General features: G+C 28.8%; 2 protein-coding genes across 2 annotated transcripts in view; both read left to right on the top strand.

Moving 5' to 3' along the window:
- Positions 1 to 7,251: 7,251 nt before the first annotated feature.
- LOC145741928 (G protein-activated inward rectifier potassium channel 4-like) lies at positions 7,252 to 13,327 on the top strand. Its single transcript, XM_082559625.1, has 8 exons — positions 7,252 to 7,586; positions 7,806 to 7,957; positions 8,683 to 8,872; positions 9,653 to 9,798; positions 10,571 to 10,701; positions 11,167 to 11,313; positions 12,261 to 12,391; positions 12,634 to 13,327. Exons 1-8 carry the CDS (start codon positions 7,326 to 7,328, stop codon positions 13,069 to 13,071), a joined length of 1,596 nt encoding a protein of 531 aa, XP_082415751.1. The 5' UTR covers positions 7,252 to 7,325; the 3' UTR covers positions 13,072 to 13,327.
- A 329-nt stretch (positions 13,328 to 13,656) lies between these two features.
- Positions 13,657 to 20,812, top strand: part of LOC145741178 (uncharacterized) — a 28,965-nt gene continuing 21,809 nt past the window's right edge. The window contains exons 1-3 of the mRNA XM_082558713.1: positions 13,657 to 13,847; positions 15,446 to 15,573; positions 18,542 to 18,629. Of these exons, the coding sequence (XP_082414839.1) occupies positions 13,817 to 13,847; positions 15,446 to 15,573; positions 18,542 to 18,629 (247 nt within the window). The 5' untranslated portion in view covers positions 13,657 to 13,816. The remainder of the gene's footprint in view (positions 13,848 to 15,445; positions 15,574 to 18,541; positions 18,630 to 20,812) is intronic.

The raw sequence follows: 20,812 nt of genomic DNA, 5'->3' as shown, positions 1-20,812 counted from the left end.
TTATTTTAATGTTATTTAATTCACAACTTGTTTAAGAATCATAACTACCTTTTTAGGATTGCAGTTTTAACATAATTGCCAGGTTACCATTAAAAAGCGGTCGTGCCTTCTCTGCAAACGTTTAGAACTTTATGGAACAGGCATGACCTTTAGTTAATTTATTTTTGCTATTTTTTGTTGTTGAATATTTATTAAAAATAAAAAAAAAACTTATTTTGAGTTTTATATTTATAAAATAACAATAAAAATGTGTTTGGACAGTAACAAACACTGAATTTCGATTTATTAAAATTAAAAAAAGGGAATAATATAATTTACTATTGCTTTAACATAGGTCTGTTATAAAGCATAGAAACTTAAAATTTTTCACTAAGCGAGGCGCAAGGAATTATTAGTGCGCCTCCTCGAAAAATTCCTTTACCACGAGGTCTCGGGTGCAAATTTTTTTATTAGTTAACACGTGCAGACTAAACAGAGATTTTGTTACCAAATAAGGATATAAAATGTAGAAAAATTCAGCTGTAATTTATCAAATAAGCGAGGGGGATGCGACATCGTAATTGGTGCGTCTCCCCGAGAAATTCCTTTAAAACACGAGGTTGCATCATAATCTGAAATTTCTGGTGTTCCAACTAATGTGCAATGTTAACGAACGTATAAGTTGTTTAGTCGTTATTTAGGACGTTAATTAATAAAAAAAATAATTAAAAAGTAAATAAACATAAAGATACTATTTAAGGTTATTGGTTTGTGCTGCTATATAAACATTTTGTTAAATTGTTTAGAAGATTTAGGCAAATATGCTTTGAGTGACAGCTTGAAAAGCGCTTTCCACTGCAAGAGGCGTCGTGCATGAACACAAACGTCACTGAACAAGTGAAGAATCACGTGACTTGGTGTTTCGTGGCAAATCTGAATTGAAATCGGAATTCTCGTTTTTTCTAGATGGACTTTCGAGGTGAGTAGACGTGTTTTTGTTCGTGATTTGTAGTTTGTTTTTGTAAAGTTTATCACTAAAAGTATAAAGTGTGGCATATTATAAGCAGTTAATAATTAAATATAAATATATTTTATATAAAAAAAATTAAATTTTAAAAGATTTTAATTTTTTTTTAGAAAAGTTTGTGAAGTTGAACTTGCTCCTGTGAGACATCTTGCGTTCAAATGTTTTGAACACTGTTCCAGGTATGTTAACTTTCATTTAATTGATTTAAAATTGTTTTTTAACTTTTAAGTAATTTTGAAATAATCATAAACAATCATAAATGTTATAAATATTAGTATTAAGTTTTCATACTTGCCAATAAAAAAAAAATTTTATTTGTATTATTTAATTGAAAACTTATGAACATTATTAAACCTGTGTTGATGCGCAGGTACTCCCACAAAGTAGTTAAACGAGGTATTTAAATATATAAATAAATGTACATTTGGCATAAATTAAAAAATCTGGCATGAGTTATTAAAAAAGGCATATTTTAAAATTGTTGGCACAAAAAAAATAACAATTATACATTAATAATATTTAGCATGTGAATTGACATAATTTAATGTTGCTGGCACTAAAAAAATTGAAAAGGGAAATAACTTAAAAAATTTTGGCACGATGCGACATATCATAAAATTGACATTTGAAAAAAACTTAATTTTTAATAGGGTTAAGTGTCTATTACCCCTTTCTAAACATTATTTTTAATGCAGAAAAAATGGATTTTATTTGGATTTAATGAATGGAGGAAAAAGGTAATGGCAGGAATTGGAGGAATGGAAAGCGGATGAAATTGTAATAAGTCTCCCTTGCGCAACTAGCAAGGGGAAAGTTAAGTCAAAGAACTCAGGACCTTATTTAGTTAAGGTCTGTAGGGCTGTAGGTTTTCACGTGCCTGATTTTTTATTTGTACTGCATAATTGAGCGCTTTAAATTTTCACGGGTTAACAGTTTCACATGTGTGCATTTTCTTTTTATTTGTGACTGGTTAAAAACTCATAATTTTGCGCATTAAAAGTAGTATAGTTGACACAGTCTCAATGTGTTTAGGTTTCTGTGTGTTCATAATTATATTAAACGAGACTGTTTAATGGGTTTTTAGATGTTTTGCGCAAGTAATAAATAGAGTATATAGAACATATTTATAAAACTAGGCCTATGTGTGTGTTATGTGTTGTTATGCAAAAGAAGAACTAAAAAAGTCTCAGGACCTCACTTCAACTTGGCAAAATTCAAAAAAAAGTCTCAGAACCTCACTCAACAAAAGGTTGGCTGTAGGGCTTCAGGTCTGAGGGCTGTAGGTTATCACGTGCCTATTTTTATATGTACTGCATAAACAAGCGCTTTAAAAGTTTTATCACGTGTCTGCTTTTTTATTTTGACTGGTTAACAACTCATAATTTTGCGCATAAAAAGTAGTATAAGTGACACAGTCCCAAGTGTTTTTAGGTTTCTGTGTGTTCATAATTATATTAAACGGGACTGTTTAATGTTTTTTTAGATGTTTTGCGCAAGTCAAGTATATATATAAAAAAATTAGAAGACTAGATTTTAGAAAACTAGGCCTATGTGTGGTTTATATTATTTATGTGTGTAAATTCACTGTATTTTATTCGCCCTGTTATATTTATGTACTAAATCTAAGTGTGCGAGTGGGTTGGAACCCAACATAAATTATTTAATTTCGTGGGCGGAGCCCGATATAAAGCAGTATTTAATTTTGTAGATGGAAATCCAAACTAAAAATTATAAATTTCGTGGACGGAGTCCAAAGTAGCATGCACAGTAAACACTACATTAAACATGCAGAAAAGAACACAAAAATTTCCAATTTCTCTCTCTTATTTTTTGCGGGCCATTCTTATTTTCTTCTACCTTTAAACCTATTATTTAGCTTCACAGGGGCCTCTTAAACCATTCGTTTTATTTTCTTACAGGGGCATTATTAACCAAATTATACCTTTTTTTAGGGGGGCCTTAAAAAACTAAAACCATAATTTATTTTCAGGGGCCTTTAAAAAACTAAAACCATAATTTTATTTTCAGGGGCCTTTAAAAAACTAAAATCATAATTTTATTTTCAGGGGACTTTAAAAAACTAAAACCATAATTTTATTTCCAGGGGTCTTTAAAAAACTAAAACCATAATTTTTTTTTCAGGGGCCTTTAAAGAACTAAAACCATAATTTTATTTTCAGAATCCTTTAAAAAACTAAAATTATAATTTTATTTTCAGGGGCCTTTAAAAAACTGAAACTATAATTTTATTTTCAGGGGCCTTTAAAAAACTAAAACCAAAATTTTTTTCAGGGACCTTTAAAAAAACTAAAACCATTATTTTTTTTCAGGGGCCTTTAAAAAACTAAAACCATAATTTTATTTTCAGGGGTCTTTAAAAAAACTAAAACCATACTAACCCTTTTTTACAGGCTTTTTTTTCAGGTTAGATTATCAAAAACAAATTTAAACATCCTGTTATTTATTTTTAGATGCTGAATAATTATTCAAAGAGCTCGTTGATTTGTTTTTGGCCAATTTTAATTTGTTTTATTTTTAGAATTCCAGTTAAAAGAAAACTTCAATCTAACCATTTTTATTTTTTTTTGCAGGTTAGATTACTATGAACAAATACGAACTATGTTCTTTATTTTTAGATTCTGGTTAACGAGCAAAACTATTGAATTTGTTATGTATATTGTAAATGTTTTATATTGTATGTATATTGTAAATGTGTACATGTGTATATTGTAAATGTGTACATGTGTATATTGTAAATGTGTACATGTGGTTTTTTACATTAACAATGTGAAAATTAAACTTGAAAAAGAGATATTATTCTTATACCTCGGGCTTCTATTCTGCCATGTATACCATTAAAAAATTTGTCCAATGACATAAAATAAAACCTTAACTTTGTCCATAAAAAATAACTTAAAATTGGTCCAATCAACATGGCAAGTAACTTAAAATTATTATGTTTATTATGTTTTTTTTCACAAATTAAAACCTAAAATCATTTAAAGGAAAATTTGACAAGGAGATTTTTTATTTCACTTACAAGTAAATATATAAATTTAATATTTTTAAAATTTCTAATAGTCAACTAAAGCAATTTTCTTAAAAATTAACTTGGTGGTTGTACATCATTTACTAAAAATATGATTGTTTTTTATTAAGAACAAGTATTGTTATTATGTTTAACAAAATGTGGTCAAAAATTTAAAAAAGCCTCTTTAATAAACTGTGTAAATATAATTATATCTTTGGGTTTAAAATTAATTTTACACGCCAAACTAAGTTTTACATAAAAAAATGCAATTATAAAGCTATATAAACAAATTTAGTGTATTTGTTAAAGGTAGTTGTTTAATCTGTAGATATCTATTTTAAAATTTAAAAATACTAAGTGTATACATTTTTTACACTTACATTTACTAAGTATCATAACATAGCCATTTAAATTAACACCTTTTTATTTATTTGTTTATATTATGATTTCTCTATTTTATTTATTTTTATTTTTAGTTGTAGAAATGGTTGGAGTTCGGAAGTTTTTTTCAACAAACAAATAGCAAATAAAAAAGCAAACTCTAATAATGACAAAAACTGGAACTTTATTCCATGTTTTAAATTGGTTTTGTTATTTTGTATTTTAAATTTGCCCTTTAAGTATATTTAAAACAACTACTTGCTGTTTTGAAATAAATTAAATACAACTATTTTTAGTCTAAGTTCTGCTAATGTGTTGAAATAAAACGAATTGATGGATTGTAGTCATTAAAATTTATCAGTTTTCTTTTCCGCTAGATGGTAGTGGCGAGTAATATAGATTTGTAAATTCACGCGTTTCTTATCGCGTTTTATGTACGTTTTGCCTCTATAACCTATATTAGAAATCTAACTTGTGTTTAAATATAAAGGAATTTTTAAAACATTTAAATTTTGTTGTAACGCACGAATTTGACACATATTAATAAGTGAACTCATGCTCAAAAATGGTTTATCTCTGCTTAAGTAAAATTATATTTTTCCCTGCAAAAAGACTTTTTTTAATTTGTAGTAATCTTACAAAAGAGACTGAAACTTAAGTCAGTAATTAGCGTGGTTTTTATAACGAAACAATTTTGTTTTTTCCAATCGACATTTGAACAAAACATTTTTTGGCTTTGTGAAGTTCAGTTATACGGGAGCCTCGTCTTTTCTAAAACTTTTTAACATACACTAACTGATTAAATGTCGATAATACGAGGTTTGCGACACATTGAACAAAAGTTATCATCTTTCAAAATTCTGACTAGAAAGAATAACAATAATAAATACACTGACAATAACAATATGTTTCGAAATCCAAGATTTCGAACCATTATAATTCAAAAATATAAAATAAATTTTTTATTGTTTTAAATTATATGCTTCATTTTCTTCTTACCCAATCGTAAATTTTAAAGTACAGGGTTCAAGGTCATAAAACCTTATTTTATATTAATGAATGTGCTGTTTTTAGATCATAATTCAAATTTAATCGTAGTGTTGTAGTTATCAAGATGAAATTACACGGCGTTTCAAAATTTTTATTAAAAAAGCTATTAGGTACAGTTATTTATAGAACCACACTTACCCGTGTTCGTATCATATTAATTTAATATTATTATTAAAACAATAAAATATTCACTGACTTTTCATATCTAATAGTAAAAATAAGTGTTTTTTAGTTTTTCCTAGAGCAGCCAAGACAGTTGCAAGCATGCAGTTAGCTCGGAAAACTAACTCAACTAATTAAGAGTATTTATATTTTAAATAAAAAATGTTTATTTAGGTATTGAAAACATTAATGCCTCAGCCTTAAGATATATTTTCAAGGTAGTGGTTAAAATAATTTGTATTACCCTTTGGGGTAAACGTAAGTTAAAATAAGCTGCCTATGTAGAATAACAATTTCAAAGACATTTTTCTTTTCTGCAGACAAATAAAAAAGAAATAAAAAAGTATATATTAAGCATAAAAGTGTTGACGGAGGACTTGTATTAGCACGCCTTTTTATTTATAGTTCCAAGCCACGACCTTAATTTAATCTTATATTTTCACCTCGCTTGGAAAAAAGCGAGAAGACGCATTATTCTTTTCTTAAGGAAATTTCGAGAGAAATAGCACTGTGGTAGCGCTTGTTGATATTGATTAAATTTACGTCGAGCTTAATTAGAAGCCACATAGGCTCTGACGTATATTAAGTGTCTTGGTTGTCTTGCGTTCACTTAATATTTGTTTTTAAGTTAAGTTTAGTCGGTTTTAGTCGAATTTATATAAAGCTAGTACAGTAAACACTGAAATTGGACTTACATTAAAAAAAAACAGGTTTAGTTTAGTAAATGTAAACAAAAGTTAGCTTTATTTTTACTTAAACTATTTGTAGTATTTATGTTAATTTACTTGGTCAAATTGAAGTTCGTTGCTTCTATAACTGTTTTTTGGTGCCGTTTAAAATATGCAGGTTTTAAATGACAATATAAAAAGTTGATAAAAATTAATGCATTCGATTAATATTTAACCAGCTGTATTTTAGATCACTCTTATAAATCTATTCAGATATTTGGGTAATTTCCTATCCTATTTTTTGATAAGAGGATTTGTCTGAATATCGATCCATTTTTATATTTAATAAAATACTTTTCTCGTTCAGAATTTTTCTATAGAATAAAACTTTTTAGTAAATTGTATATTGGACCATTTAAGTTAGCCAAATATTTTAAGCCTTGTGGTTAATTACTGCAAACCGCGTAAAAATCGAATTACTGTATATTAAAAAAATCAGACAACAAACGTGCTGATTTGCGTATTCGATTTGACGTTGTATAAATAATAAATGTTTTTATCGAGTCAATCGTCAACTCGCAATGCGAATAACTGAAAAGTAACGAACGTATTACCGTAATTGCATGATAGGGAGAGATCTCTTCATATTGCTAACCATGTAATGTGATTACATTTATATATTATTCATGCACCCGAAGATGTATGCCGAGGCATATTACGTAAAATCTTGAAAATTATTTTAGCCTGTCATTGATAGGCGGAATTAATTTATTATAGGGCTACCATCTTGGATAATTAAATTACTGTATTGCAAAAGTGTTAGCTATTTTATCAGTCAACGTGATAAAATCCTTACTTTAAAATACGTTAAACTATTTTGTACCCGCAGACATAGTAGGAAATTAAACATGCACTTTTAAAAATACTCTTTTTTCGATTTGTAAGCGAAGCGAAAAGACAATCCAATAAAATATTATACTTGTTAACGTTGGAAAATATCTCTTGGGATTTATAGTCAAATTTTATCATGCACTTGGAGGTAGAACAGCAGCAACATGAAGCACTTGCACTTCCAAACAGCATCGGTCAAAGGAGAGGTTCAGTTTTGCAAATGAATGCTAAAATCGCAGCTCTCAGGGGTGAAACTGTTAGGGAAGACTTGACTGTTAACTCGGGCAACAATAATGCAACAAAAGCCTTGGGTTTGGATAATTCAACGAAAAGGAAAAGTGAAAAGAAAAAGACAGTGAGATTTATGCAAAAAAATGGAAGATGTAATATTCGACAAGTAATGTGTTATTGTTTTAATTTTAGAGTTTTACAATTCTTTAAAAAAAAAACATGTTGTTACTTATTTTTAAAGCATAAAAATAATTTTGTATGCTTATCTTCGGATAAGAACTATAATATAAGCTATAACTGACCAATTAAATATCAATAGTTTATTTTTTAACAAATGTATCGTAAAATGTGCAGACTATTAACCAAGTTGATGTTTTGAATACAGGATGTCTCAGAAAAACACAAAAGATATATGCGCGATATATTTACGACTTTAGTGGATATGCGTTGGCGAAGCAATCTGCTGTTTTTTATTGCAACTTATCTTATTGCTTGGTCTCTTTTCGGGTTTCTATGGTGGATAATCGCTTATCTTAGGTGAGTCATTACTTTAAATCAATAACAAAATTAAATCAATTATTAATTTTTTGGTTGAGAATTTCAGATATCTTTATATGACGTGAATAGTTGGGTTGTTTAAAACGGAATGTTTGCCACATAATATTGATTTTAAATAATTTTTTTAATAAAATTCGAATATAAAAGCCTAATTTTAAATAAATGTAAAATGAAAAATTTCCTCGGTGATAAACATTTTTCATCACAGCCTCGTTTCGTTTAAGGCGCCTTCTGACAAAGTTAGGTTTGGTTTTGATATTGCCGACATTTTTGTATTAAAATAAACCAATTTGGTTTAATACTTTTAAATAGATGTTCTCCAATTTTAAAAAGATATTTATATATAATGATAAAACCAACACAAACAAATTGCTCGAAATGTTATTTGGTAAATATTTACTGGCCATATTTTCAATCCAATACTATGGCTTAAAACATTTAATAAAAAGGCACTTTGTCACTAAGATGGACGTTTAAAGGTAATTAATCGATTTTTGGCCCTCAATGGTTAAATACGTTCTGAGTAATAATAGATCTCTGACAACGTATTCGGTATATTTTGCCTGTATCACAGAAAAGCTATTGACGTCGTGCATATGGTATTCGGATCTAATACTTTTGTATTGACAATCGTTATTGTCAGTGCCTATTGATTAGCTTGCGCCTTGGCTTGTAGTAAAACTGTGAGCAACGTTTTTATTCAGGGGGGATGTAAGCATATATTACGAGGACAAGATGAACAACGTAACTTCAAATCACACTGCGTGCGTTCAAAACGTTTATTCGTACACCACTGCCTTTCTCTTTTTCATTGAAACGGAGACAAGTGTCGGCTACGGTGGAAGAGCAATTACGGAACATTGTCCAGAAGCAGTATTGTTATTTGTTATACAGGTATATAATAAACACACATTATTGTATTATCTGTTGTTTATGAGACTTATACCAATAAGGCCAATGTTGCTTGCAGGACATAAACTTCAAAGGCCTATGTTGCTAGGCTTAGCCCTATTTTTATTAATACACTCGTTGGTATATGCTATCCATTCATAATAAAATATAATATGATGACCTCCATCGCTACGTCGTTAGATAATCTTTTTAAAAGTTAATTACCATTGATTTTTTAGAATTATGTCTTCCTACAGTCTTAAACGATCAATAATTCAATATCAATTTCGAATTACATGTTAAGAAATTAACTTTTAAACCGGGCCAATTTTCCCATTTTAATGGATTCTGAAGTCGATTCGATTTGTGCTTTTAAAGATAGATTTAATTAACTTTTTCGCTTGTTAGGTGATAAGTACGGGCCAATTCATTTGTTATCCAAAATAAAATTCAATTTTAAATAATTTAAAAACTGCCAGTTTTTAAATAATTAAGCAATTAAGCCTAATTCTGTAATGCTTGTATGTTATGGGACAGGTCTTTTTTTATTGGGCATTTTAAAATATTCATGTGTTAAACAACAATGCTATATATTCTTGCATTATAGTTTGCTGTTTTTGCTATTTTTCGAAAGAGACTGCCTATAATAAATATAAAAAATTTATAAATATACGTTACAGTTTTGCAAGACAATAGAAAATAAAAAAACTGTACAGAAATTCATTTTTCTAAAAACGAATTTAGGCTGTATTATTGCCTTATACAAATATGTTTATTTTTTAGGCTTTGCTTGGAAGCATTTTAGATGCATTTATGGTTGGTTGTATATTCATCAAAATTTCCCAGCCCAAAAATCGGGCAGAGACTTTGGTTTTTAGCGAGCACTGTGTCATCTCACCTCGTGACAGAAAATATTGCTTAATGTTCAGGTTAGTGTTGTGAATTCATTAAATATCCGTCTGTCCAGCGCTGAAAAATATATCTTGTTTGTTTGTTTTATTCGTAATAAAACGCTACGTCAACATTTACCATATGTCTTGCGTTTTAATACCATAAGAGAAAACATAAGATCAATTAAAATGTTGTATACAAACGAATATATCATTGGATTAAAAGTAACATAATTTCTATTTTAAAACGTGGTTACGTTTGTGTAAAAAAACAAATTTGTTTTATTTATACTCCTAGTATTGAAAATCCAATGCCTTCGGATCGATTTAAACAATTCTTTATTACCTTTTCCATTTCAAAATTTCTGCGAGATTAAGCTTTAACGTTAACGAGCGGACGTTCTTGGCTTTTAATTTTCGTCAATCACTCAGTAAAAATGTCGACTCCGCTATAATAAAATCAATTTTAAGCTCCAGTAAGTAAATAGCTGGGGTTATAGCCTAGTGTCTACAGTGTGTAAGTAATTTATCGAAAAGCTATCATCGTGAAAAATTTGCTCCGTTGACCTTGCGTTTAAAATAAAAAAAACTTGGCACCATTTTTTATGCTAACACACATTTATTTAATAAAATAAGGTTTACATAATAAAACTGAGTAATTAAATTTATTAAAAAGGGCATTTTTTAATGTCATCCCATACACATGTGCATGCTTTATAAAAATAAAAAATATATTTATTAACAATTTAAAACCACTCAATAGGGTAAAATCTCAACCAAATATTAATAAACATTTTGTTATATTTGTAAGGGTTGGAAATCTACGGAATTCTTTAATGGTTCAATGTAGGATCAGGGCAAAATATGTAAAGTCTCGGCAAACACAAGAAGGAGAGTTTATAGGGCTGCACCAGGACGACATAAATGTTGGATTTGATACAGGCAAGTGTATCTTAATTGTAGCATATACTACCTACCCATTTTTTGTATATATCTTTATCCTCGATGTGGGAAAGTCAAATGCGCGACTTAAACATAGAGTAACATCAGTTACTCCGACCCAGTCTCGAGTTGCCTGTGGCAGTTTGGGATATTATAGATTATAATTGCCCGATAATTATACTGCTGATTAAGTGCTGGGTCAGCAGGAGTTCATACCGTTTATAGTGCCTTACCCAAGGGCGCTACAGCATGAGATCAGTGGGGATTGAACCAACGACCTCATCTGTAGTGTAGCAAGTGTTCTTGTCTACCATTCAGTTAATATTTATTTATAGGGGCCAGAATGTTTTTAGATAATGTATATTAGTATTGGTTAAACAGTGTTAGTTTGTTTTATTTGGTATAAACAAATCGGTGTAAAGTTGGACACAACTTATATTTGTTACTATTATTAAAAATTAACAGGAGCGGACAACTTGTTCTTGGTCACCCCACTAATTATCTGCCACGAAATAAACGAGAAAAGTCCGCTCTATTCAATGTCTCACGAGGATCTCAAAAAGGAACAATTTGAAATTATTGTTATTTTAGAAGGAATGGTAGAAAGTACAGGTAAGTTTAACATTGATAGTAAAATAATTTTATTAATATACTTAAAGAAATATAGTATAAATCACACTTTTTTAACGTTTAAAATAATGTCTTTGATTTATTTTTATGTTTATTTATATTTATTTTTCTCTATTTATTGGAAATAAAGTTTTTGTTGTTTAGTTTAAGCTAAACAAATTTGGCCAACTCATTTTTTTGTTATTTATATTAATTTGAACTTCAGGTATAAGGTTAACTAAGGCCAATTGGATATAGACATGTAAAAGCGTTGACATTTATAAAATCCATATAATGTTGACATATTAGATGGGCGGTTTTTAAATTTTATAAAGCATATTTTCTTTACCCTTATGTGTGAACTAACATTTTGTATGGCCCTATATCGAATAAGTTCAAATACCTAAATCTGTAATATAAAGAAAGTAAAATCTATAAAAACTATTTATTTGCAGCAAATGCAAGATTTATTATTAAACTTAGATTTTTTAAATTAAAAAGTATAATAAAATAAGATTATTTATAAATTACAATTTGGTGTGAGAATACCAATAAATAATTTAAAATAAAAAACCTGTTAAATTGTTTTTCTGTTGTTAACTTTTTTAAAAAGTAATTTGTTGCCAACTTATATAAATAAAACAATGGGCTATTGAATAAAATATGTTATATAAGAAATGACAAACTAGATTATTTAAAAAAATGTGTTTTTCTATGTTCAGTAGTTTTGACGTAATACGTTAAATCTATTTTAAGTTGATCATGTGATTTCATATGTTAAATATGAAATAGGAGAACAGTTAATTATAATACACTGATTAAATATTTATGCCTACTTCGTAGATTGAATCGCAATTAGGTTCCCGTGTTAAAATAATTATGTTGGGTTTTTGGTAAGACATGATTAATAATGTACATCAAGATTGTAAACTATGCTTTAAATTCGACAGGCATGACGTGCCAGGCAAGGACCTCGTACTTAAGCGACGAAGTAATGTGGGGCCATCGTTTTATGCCGGTTTTGTTTCATGCTCGTGGCTATTTTAGAGTGGACCACTCAGATTTTCACTCTATTTATGAGGTAGATATTTTCTTAATAGTGTTTTTTAAAATTATTTGACCGAATTAGCATCATCTCGTTTTTGAGCATATAGTTTCGGTTGTATGATTGTAATCCAGCTTATATATAAAATATTATACTATTTATTATTTTCAAAGTGGCGGTATTACAATTTAAGTGTAATCCAACCTTTTATTATATTGTATAACTAAATGCATTTTTATAAAATCAACCTATTTATCAGCTATTTTTTAATATTAAAGGTCACGATGCCTCAAGTATCCATGAAAGATTTTCTAAAACAACACGCAAATCAAAAACCTACAGACGATAAAAAACACAAATCTGTAATTTCTTCAAAGCTTAGCGGTCAAATCTCTGCCCGCCCTGGAGAAGGTTTCTCATCAACTAACATACGTAAAAACTTTTCACATAGGCAGCAAGCCTACCCTAAAAACAATTCAAAAAGCGAAAATAGCCGACGGGCTGCAGCTCATGAAAACAATTTTAAAGTTAATTCCTCAACCAAACGGGCGTTATCGGATGCGAATGTATCGACTGACGTAGTAACAACACCCACAGTTTTACATTTTTCTAACAGTGAAATTTTAACTAGAAAAGAAAGAAGTGAATGTTTTGATAACAGGGGAGACATTCAAAATATAAGTTGGACTGTGGGTCAGCAGGCATCAGAAGCTTAAAAGTTCTTTTTTATTTAGCAAATTTTTTTTGAATTTTTTTAGGTAAAACATTTTTGCTTCATCAAATTAAATATAAAATTGACATTTTTACAAGCAAAATACCACTTTTCGGTATTGAATCTTTTTTTGACAGCATATTTTTTAATACGACTATATAATTTTCTTTTTTAAATACGTAAACTGAGGCTCTACTATCTGGTATATTTTCATTTTGCAAAATATTTCTTAAAAATTTGGTTGTTGTTAGTTACCTTGATTTGATGGACTTTATTTATGGTAGTTTAAAATAATAAATAATACTGTCTATTATTTACTAACACCTTTTTGGCAAATAAAATAAACTATTTACCGTTGTTTATTAAAGCTACTTACAAACTAATATAAGCTGGTTAACAATTTAGTTTATAAATTGTTCAAAAATAAATTTAACTTATACGTAAATTTTTAATTTTAGCAGTAAATTTGTTATATTTAAAGATGTTGTCTAAATATTTAAATCGAGTTGCCATAAAACCGTTGTCGAATTAATACTTAACCGTCATCACTGCAAATGAGATTAGCTTTGTTATGAATGAAAACGCTTTCTTGGTCAAATAAGTCATAAGTTCACAAACAGATTAGCGCATGAACATGATTGTGGTTTAAATATTAAATAAAGTCTCGATGCTCGAGAACTGTTTTTGTAAAACTATCATAGTGTAGCAGTTGCAGTGCGTACGGTTGACTTAGCAGGACAACAAATCTAATGGATTGTCAAGGCTGGGTTGTAGCTTGTGGTAAGTAAAATAAAGGAGTTTTTAAATATTTTTCATTTTATCTATCTGTCTATAGAACTATATATATAAAACGTGTTTTGACCAATATATTTTTTTGAAATTTTTAAACTGACAGAATAAGAAAACAAGCAAACAAGAAAGGGGCGAAATTGTTTGCTTTCTGAAGTCAGAAAAAATCAGGTAGAATTACAGAACAAAATATTTTTTTATAAATACAGTTTAATAAAAAAGTTTGATTGTACAATTTATAGAAAAATACAAAGGCAGACTAAAAAATATTTAAATTAGCTGCATCATTAGATGCTGTACGTTATTAAAGTGAAAGTAATTTTTTATAAAGCGAAAAAAAATTTAAAAGACAGATAGAGTAGTATATTGACTCTTTTTTTAATACACAGCTTAAAATTGTGACACAGTATTTGTTTAGGCAATACTTAGGTATTTTTATGTAAAAAAACAATTAAAATGTACTCCAATAACTAATTATCAACAATTAATTTTAAATTTTAGTTTTCAAACAAAAATGATTAGCTTTTAATTAAAATCATTTTTTACATTCAAATTTAATCACGAGTCAATGTACCTTTAACTGCTGGTTATGATTTGTTTGCTTAACACAAAGTGTACTTTACATAACACTTGACAGTGTTTGTTTAATGGAATTAGAGTATAACACTTTCCACACCTTAGTTCATGAATATTTCGCCAGCTTATTTTCTTAATCCAAAGCTCGCCAAAAAGTCACTGATTTTTAATGTTTGACAATAAACAAATCTTGACGTCTTTTGAAATAACAAGGCTGGATTATGATTAGAAATTGCGTGTTACCCAAAGGCATCAAAAGTTTTTTATGTTTGTTTTGAATTACGTCATTAGAAATAGATTTTTATTAGAAATTTTTATATTTAACTTTAAAGGCATATTGACTAAAATAATACAAGTTGAAAATTAATCTTTTGCCAAAGATTGAACTTACATATTATATATAAAATATTATTATTTTCTGACAGATTATAAAATTAATGGTAGTAATAAGTAACAAAAAACATTAATTCAATTTCGTCACCAAATATTGCAACACATATTAAAATTTAAAAATAAAATGTTAAATATTTAATTGTGATATTCAAGTGTGACTCGATCGTGGGAAAGTTACTTTTCAGGAAGTTTTAGGGGATGTAATAATTCGTTATTGATTAGTAAAGGCCAATCCTTTTACTTTATATTTAACATATAAGGTGCAATATTTTCCGAAATAAATAAAGTGACATTATCTTGTGCAGTGTTAGATAAAATTCTAAGTAGAGTTAAAGTAATTTATTGATTTTTTAAAAATGGTAAGGGCAGCATAAGGGACCATTGAGTAGTAAAAAGTAGAGCTGTGAAATGTGATTAAATTATTTCATTAGTAGTTTTGCATTACAAAAATATTTACTTAGTTTACTATTTAAATTTTATTTGGGAGTTACCTGTTAAAAATATTTTTTTCATTTCCTAAGTAGATTCTTTTTGATAACCAATTTACAAAATTTAAGATTGTTAAGCTTTTATGATTGCTAGTAGGCATTATTAATAAATTAATATCATCAATATTTTAGATGTGCAAGGTCTACCTAGTCATCAACTCTCTTGTGGCCAGTTGGCATCTGGTGAGTGGAGTGTAAAGTATTGTGTCTTAAGTCAACGTAAGCTATGGATATTAACTGTGGAGTCAGCTAATTCACATGTGAGTTGTTTTGTTATGGCAGTATTTTAGTATACTGGTACTTCTGATTTTTTAGTTTGTTTTTTTAATTGTTATATCATGTTTATATTAAAATTTCTTTCTTTTATATTAAACTGTTTCATTCTGAAACAAAAATGACTATTTACTGTTTTGGCAAAGATCATAAGTTTTTTTTAAATAAGTTTTTGTTTAAAGTTGACTAGGATTAAGTTTGTTATTGGCAGACTTTACCTGTTTCTGGAGTAAATAATTTAACAGCATTATCATCTTGTTAAAATGATATGTATAATAACAATTTTTTGTGTAAATAATGATTGTAAAATAATGTTTTTATCACCTATTGCATGAGTGCCACATAAATTTTTGGTGGTATTTTAGAATCAGTATTTGCAAAAAAAATTAAAAAAATCTAGACAGTTTATTTAAAACACTATTATTCACTTTATTAAAATTTACTTTTTGTTAAGTGTCGGTTATTGCGTTGTTTGTGAAAATTATAAACCGCTAGATGTCATATTTGAGCATTATTTATACTTTTTAAAAATTTTGTTTGCGATAATAATCGGATTTAACATTCTTTTGTGATCCATCATATTAAGTGTCACAAAAATTATTTTGTCAACAAACAATTATTTTGTCTGTCTTAAATTGACTGTTTTTTTATTTAAAGTTAATTTTAATTAATTAAACACCCTACAAATATATTAATGTACGTACTCCGTAGGAATAAGGACTTTATTAAGAAAAATTTAGATTAGATTTTTTTTAAATTATTTACGTTAAAATATGTAGTATTTTAGTAAAAGTAAAATAATCTAAGGTGCATTTAAAACTTTAAAACATAGCCATGCATTTGTTTCGTTATTAAACATTGCCATGCTTTGTTTCTAAGCCTAGTCGTTTTATTTCAAAACAACCCCGGCTCATATTATCATTCATATATTGTTGATTTTTCCTACCCCGATTTCCAGTCAGTTAGGCCTGAATCACCATAATTGAAATGCGTAGTATCGGTGTGTTAAAAATTTATTTGAAATAATGATGATATTGATCCCAACAGGAAAGCCAGTATCCTCATTAAGCGTGCACACTCACACGTGCTTACGTGATATATTTGTTTGTTTGTTGTAATTTGATGCAGGGGAACCAACGAGTAACAAGAACTGCACCCAACGTCAGAATAGGAGGTTATTGTGTATCGACGTGTACCGTGCACCTAATTGCAATGTTTGATACGTTAAATGCAGTTACGGCATAGCTTACCTTGTTATTAAACTTTTTTACGTCCAATGTTATAATTCAAATTGTTGTCTGACGTCTTAAAAATCAGAGTGTTGTTGAAATGCAGACCTTTTTTGTCAAGATTTTAGACAATGTCTGGCAACTTATTATTAGCAGCCGTCAACTGGTAGTGAAACGTAGTTTAGTTGTAGGGCGTTATATAAAAGTTTTAGCATTGGAATTCGCAGTGTGTATTAAACAATTTGTGAGTAACGTCAGTATTTAAGACATATATAAATTTTTTCTGGTAGTTTTTTTTTCCAAACGTTAATATGAGCTAATAAACTGAATCATGCCGGTATTCCCTTTTGTAATATTAAAATACTACGTACTTGGGATACAACCAAATTACTGATACTAATAATAACAAAAATATTCAAAGCGGAAATATACGCTTTTGTGGTAAATCCCTTTAAAACGTTAATTCTTGAAATTTTTTTTAAACTAATTTAAGCGCTATCATATAGTAGATAATTTTAAATCGTAAGTAATTAATATTAGATGCATAGCTTACATAAGCCGTAAAAAATGTTTTTAAAACAACGTACCATTTTAATAAAACTATACCAGTAGCAAAACTACTTAAGCAAAACAGAACAACTTCAGGGTATATGCGTTTTTTTTTCTGAACTAGTCAAAACTAAATTCTTAGACAGACCTGCATAGTTTGGTGTAGTTATGGGAATACTGCGCTCCCAGCTGTGCTACTGGTGTCCGGTATCATATTAATATCGACTTGGTATATAACACGGTTGTTAATATGTTTGAATATGGTTGTATGTGCTTGTGAGCTAAATGCAAGAAGTAGTTTTATATTTTAAACTAGAATAAATGTAATACAGAAAAGCAGAACTGCGTTTAAGCTTTTTTGTTTTATAACATAGTAAGTGATGTGAATATTTTGTTATTTTTTGTTTATTGAAGTTGACATTAAGTTTTAAACTACTTTGTAACTACTATAACGTTTCATTAGTTAATAGAAGAAAACTTTAAAATACTTTTAATATGCATTTTAGCTATACTATAGAAATTTGTAATTAAAACAGGAAAAGCTCTTTGGCTATATCAAACGTACAATGCAGTTAGTAGACACAATTTAAACTGCATTGGGTATTCAATAGAGAATATAGGGCGATGGAAACATCACAAATATTTAGAACACGAATTAAAACGTGTCCCAGCGAAATTGTGTTAAGTGAAAGTAGAAGTGAAAGTTCGTCCATACTCGACTGGGATTCGAACTCAAACAGAAGAAATACTTTTGGTGCCGACAAAGACAGTAGTTTCGTATGGGAGCAATCAAGATCAAGCTTTCGAAGTCGAATTCGAAAGGTGTCCTACCGTTTATTATTTTTATGACACTAGAAACAATAGTCTAGTTTTGCAATATGGACTGTAACGTAGTTTCTTTTGCATACCCTTTTTCTTAACAAACATTATGCAGTTAGCAAAAACAGTTTAGATAAAACATTTTTTTTGTTTTTCGAAATTTTTGTAGTCTAATTAAAGTTGTAGGAGTAATGTATTGTTATTTGTTCAGTAGGTTAATTAAATAGAAGTATATTGCAAACGTTAAAAAATAACTGTTATTTTACATATTGGTGGTTTATGTATTGAAGAAACGCTTACAACTGTTAAATGTTAAAAAAATATATTAAGTCAATTAAATATCATTTATTTTTTGTAGTTTTTCGGGGACAATTCCTCAAACAAAGGAGCAAGCGAGGAAGATGTTTTTCGCCATCATTCTCCAGATGAGTCCTTCAACGGATCAGGTTGGTGGCTTTTAGTATTTTTTAATGCCTTTAAATTTAGATTGTGTCACACCAGTATTTTGTTGCGGTACTAACTGAGTAAGTCATTCGAATTGAAAGATCGTCATTGCTATTATAGGAAATTACCCGGTCTGTGAATGCATAGCGTCAAGTATTGCGCGCAAGTCTCTTACCTACTACGTTTGCCCTTAACTTCGGTTACGTGTCTAACTTTAATATTCGTTTACGTGACCTAGTTTATACTTCCTTAACTTCCTGGTGTGAGGCTTTTATCGCCACTGTGTACGTGCGTAGAAGTTCGTTTAAAGTTTTACTTTTTACTTGGGGTTCGGTTTTATATAATTCAAGAAGGTAAAACGTGGTGTTTTTATGAAAATTGCTGTAAATATCACTATTTTTGACCCACCATAGTTGTATGTTTTTTTAAGGTACAACCGTTTTTTAGATAGCAATATTTTGCAGTCTTTTTTTATTAGAAAGTAAAAGTCGTTTTTACTTCTTGTCTTAGCCTTTGTTTTTAAGACAGTTTAAAGTTTCGCTTTAGTAAGTTAAATGGGAAATCGATTGTGTTGACTTAATCATGTTATTGTTTTCAATTTACCTTCCTGTTTGATTCTTCAATCAAGATGACTTGTTTCACATTGTTGAATCATGTGGTCATTAAAAATTCCTTTATTTATTTTATTTAAAAAAAAATTGCTTCTGGTCAACAGGGAACGACTAGGCCAACAAGTTAGCGATTGAAAAAGTATTTTTTATTCTTATTTTCAAAAAATGTTAGTAAGACTTTAGATGGCGCTATTGGGCGGTGCGTGTAAAAGTTTAAACTGAATTTATAATATTTTAAGCTCGCCATTTAGATGTAGTTACTAGTTAAGCGAGAAATTTAAAATCTTTTGAATATACTTTAAGCAATATAGAGTTTGTAATTATTTACCCCAATTTAATCACCTGAATACAATTGTGTATCTGCATGGGTTTAGAAAACACGTGATAACTGTTTATTGATAACTGTTTATTGATAACTGTTTTTTTAATTGACGTTGTGCTGTAATGTTACTTTCTTAGAAAGTCAAAATGTTTACCAGCAAACAAATATTTTAAGATAATGATGTTTTATATTGTACTCGTGACAGGCATTAAAAATACATGAGTTAATGCAAAACAACAAAAACAGAATTTTTTTTACCGGGTGGTAACATTTGCTTCCTTAATAAAACTGTAACCCATTGGATAGCCAAACTAAGTTTGTGTCTTGAAACTAGTGATTTTGTAATGGGTTTGTGTTGTTAAACTATTCAGTATTACAACCCTTATTTATTAAAAGTATGGGGCAACTTTATTATGGAACGTTTTCATATATGACCCGATCTTGATTTATGTTTTTGTACATGCTGCTAGTTGTATGTTAAGAGCAATTAGTAGGGGCTTTTCGAACGTTTTAATTCTGTAAATAAATTTTGAACATAGATAAATGACGTGCATCCGTATACCGACAATTGGTGGGCCGATTTGATTGCTACAACGTTATTGTTATGCTTTGTGCGTGTTTGATTAATTTAATTGTGTCCGGTATTTTGCTTATGCTAACACTGTGTTGACAAAAATACTTTCATATATGCAATGTACGCCTGCTTTAATTTCGTCCGTCGTTGCGCTTAATTATTCGCACAGAGATTTGGTTTCAATATACTTATCTTTTTAAAGTGTTTTATTATTTAATAGTGATAAAAAATGTTAAACTTTATTAATATATAAACACTACTTTGATTTAAATATTTTATATTACCATTTCACGTAACAATCATTGGGGGTTTTGTTTCGCTGCTTAGTTGAGGAGTAGTTTTAAAAACCTAACGTTTTTTAAATGCCAATAGTACTACCATTACACTGTTACTAAAACGATTTTGTTAATTACAGGCATATTTTAAGGTTTCAAGGTAGTTACACATTTAGTTTAAATTGTCAATTTTGTCGAAAATTTTTGAAACACAGGATTTGAACCACTAAATTTTTAAAAAACAGGGTTTGAACCACTACCAGTTCAAAACGTCGCTAAAATTTAAAATAGTATGTAAATATCACACACGAGCAACAATTAAGCAAATCACTTTTCAGCGCATACAACCTTAACATAAAACAACGTGATAATAATTCATAATCACCATTAACACGTTAAACAT

Source organism: Corella eumyota, chromosome 2 (assembly GCF_963082875.1).
Source record: "Corella eumyota chromosome 2, kaCorEumy4.1, whole genome shotgun sequence".
In the NCBI taxonomy this organism is placed as follows: Eukaryota; Metazoa; Chordata; class Ascidiacea; order Phlebobranchia; family Corellidae; genus Corella; species Corella eumyota.
Note: the sequence above shows the minus strand (reverse complement) of the source record. Positions and strands in the feature narration are given on the sequence as shown.

Bases quoted from the DNA above. Each gene is read 5' to 3' on its own strand.
- LOC145741928 (XM_082559625.1), top strand. From the start codon at position 7,326: ATGCACTTGGAGGTAGAACAGCAGCAACATGAAGCACTTGCACTTCCA. The intron at 7,587-7,805 runs GTAATGTGTTAT...TTTTGAATACAG, and splicing joins GAAGATGTAATATTCGACAA to GATGTCTCAGAAAAACACAA. The intron at 11,314-12,260 runs GTAAGTTTAACA...TAAATTCGACAG, and splicing joins AGGAATGGTAGAAAGTACAG to GCATGACGTGCCAGGCAAGG.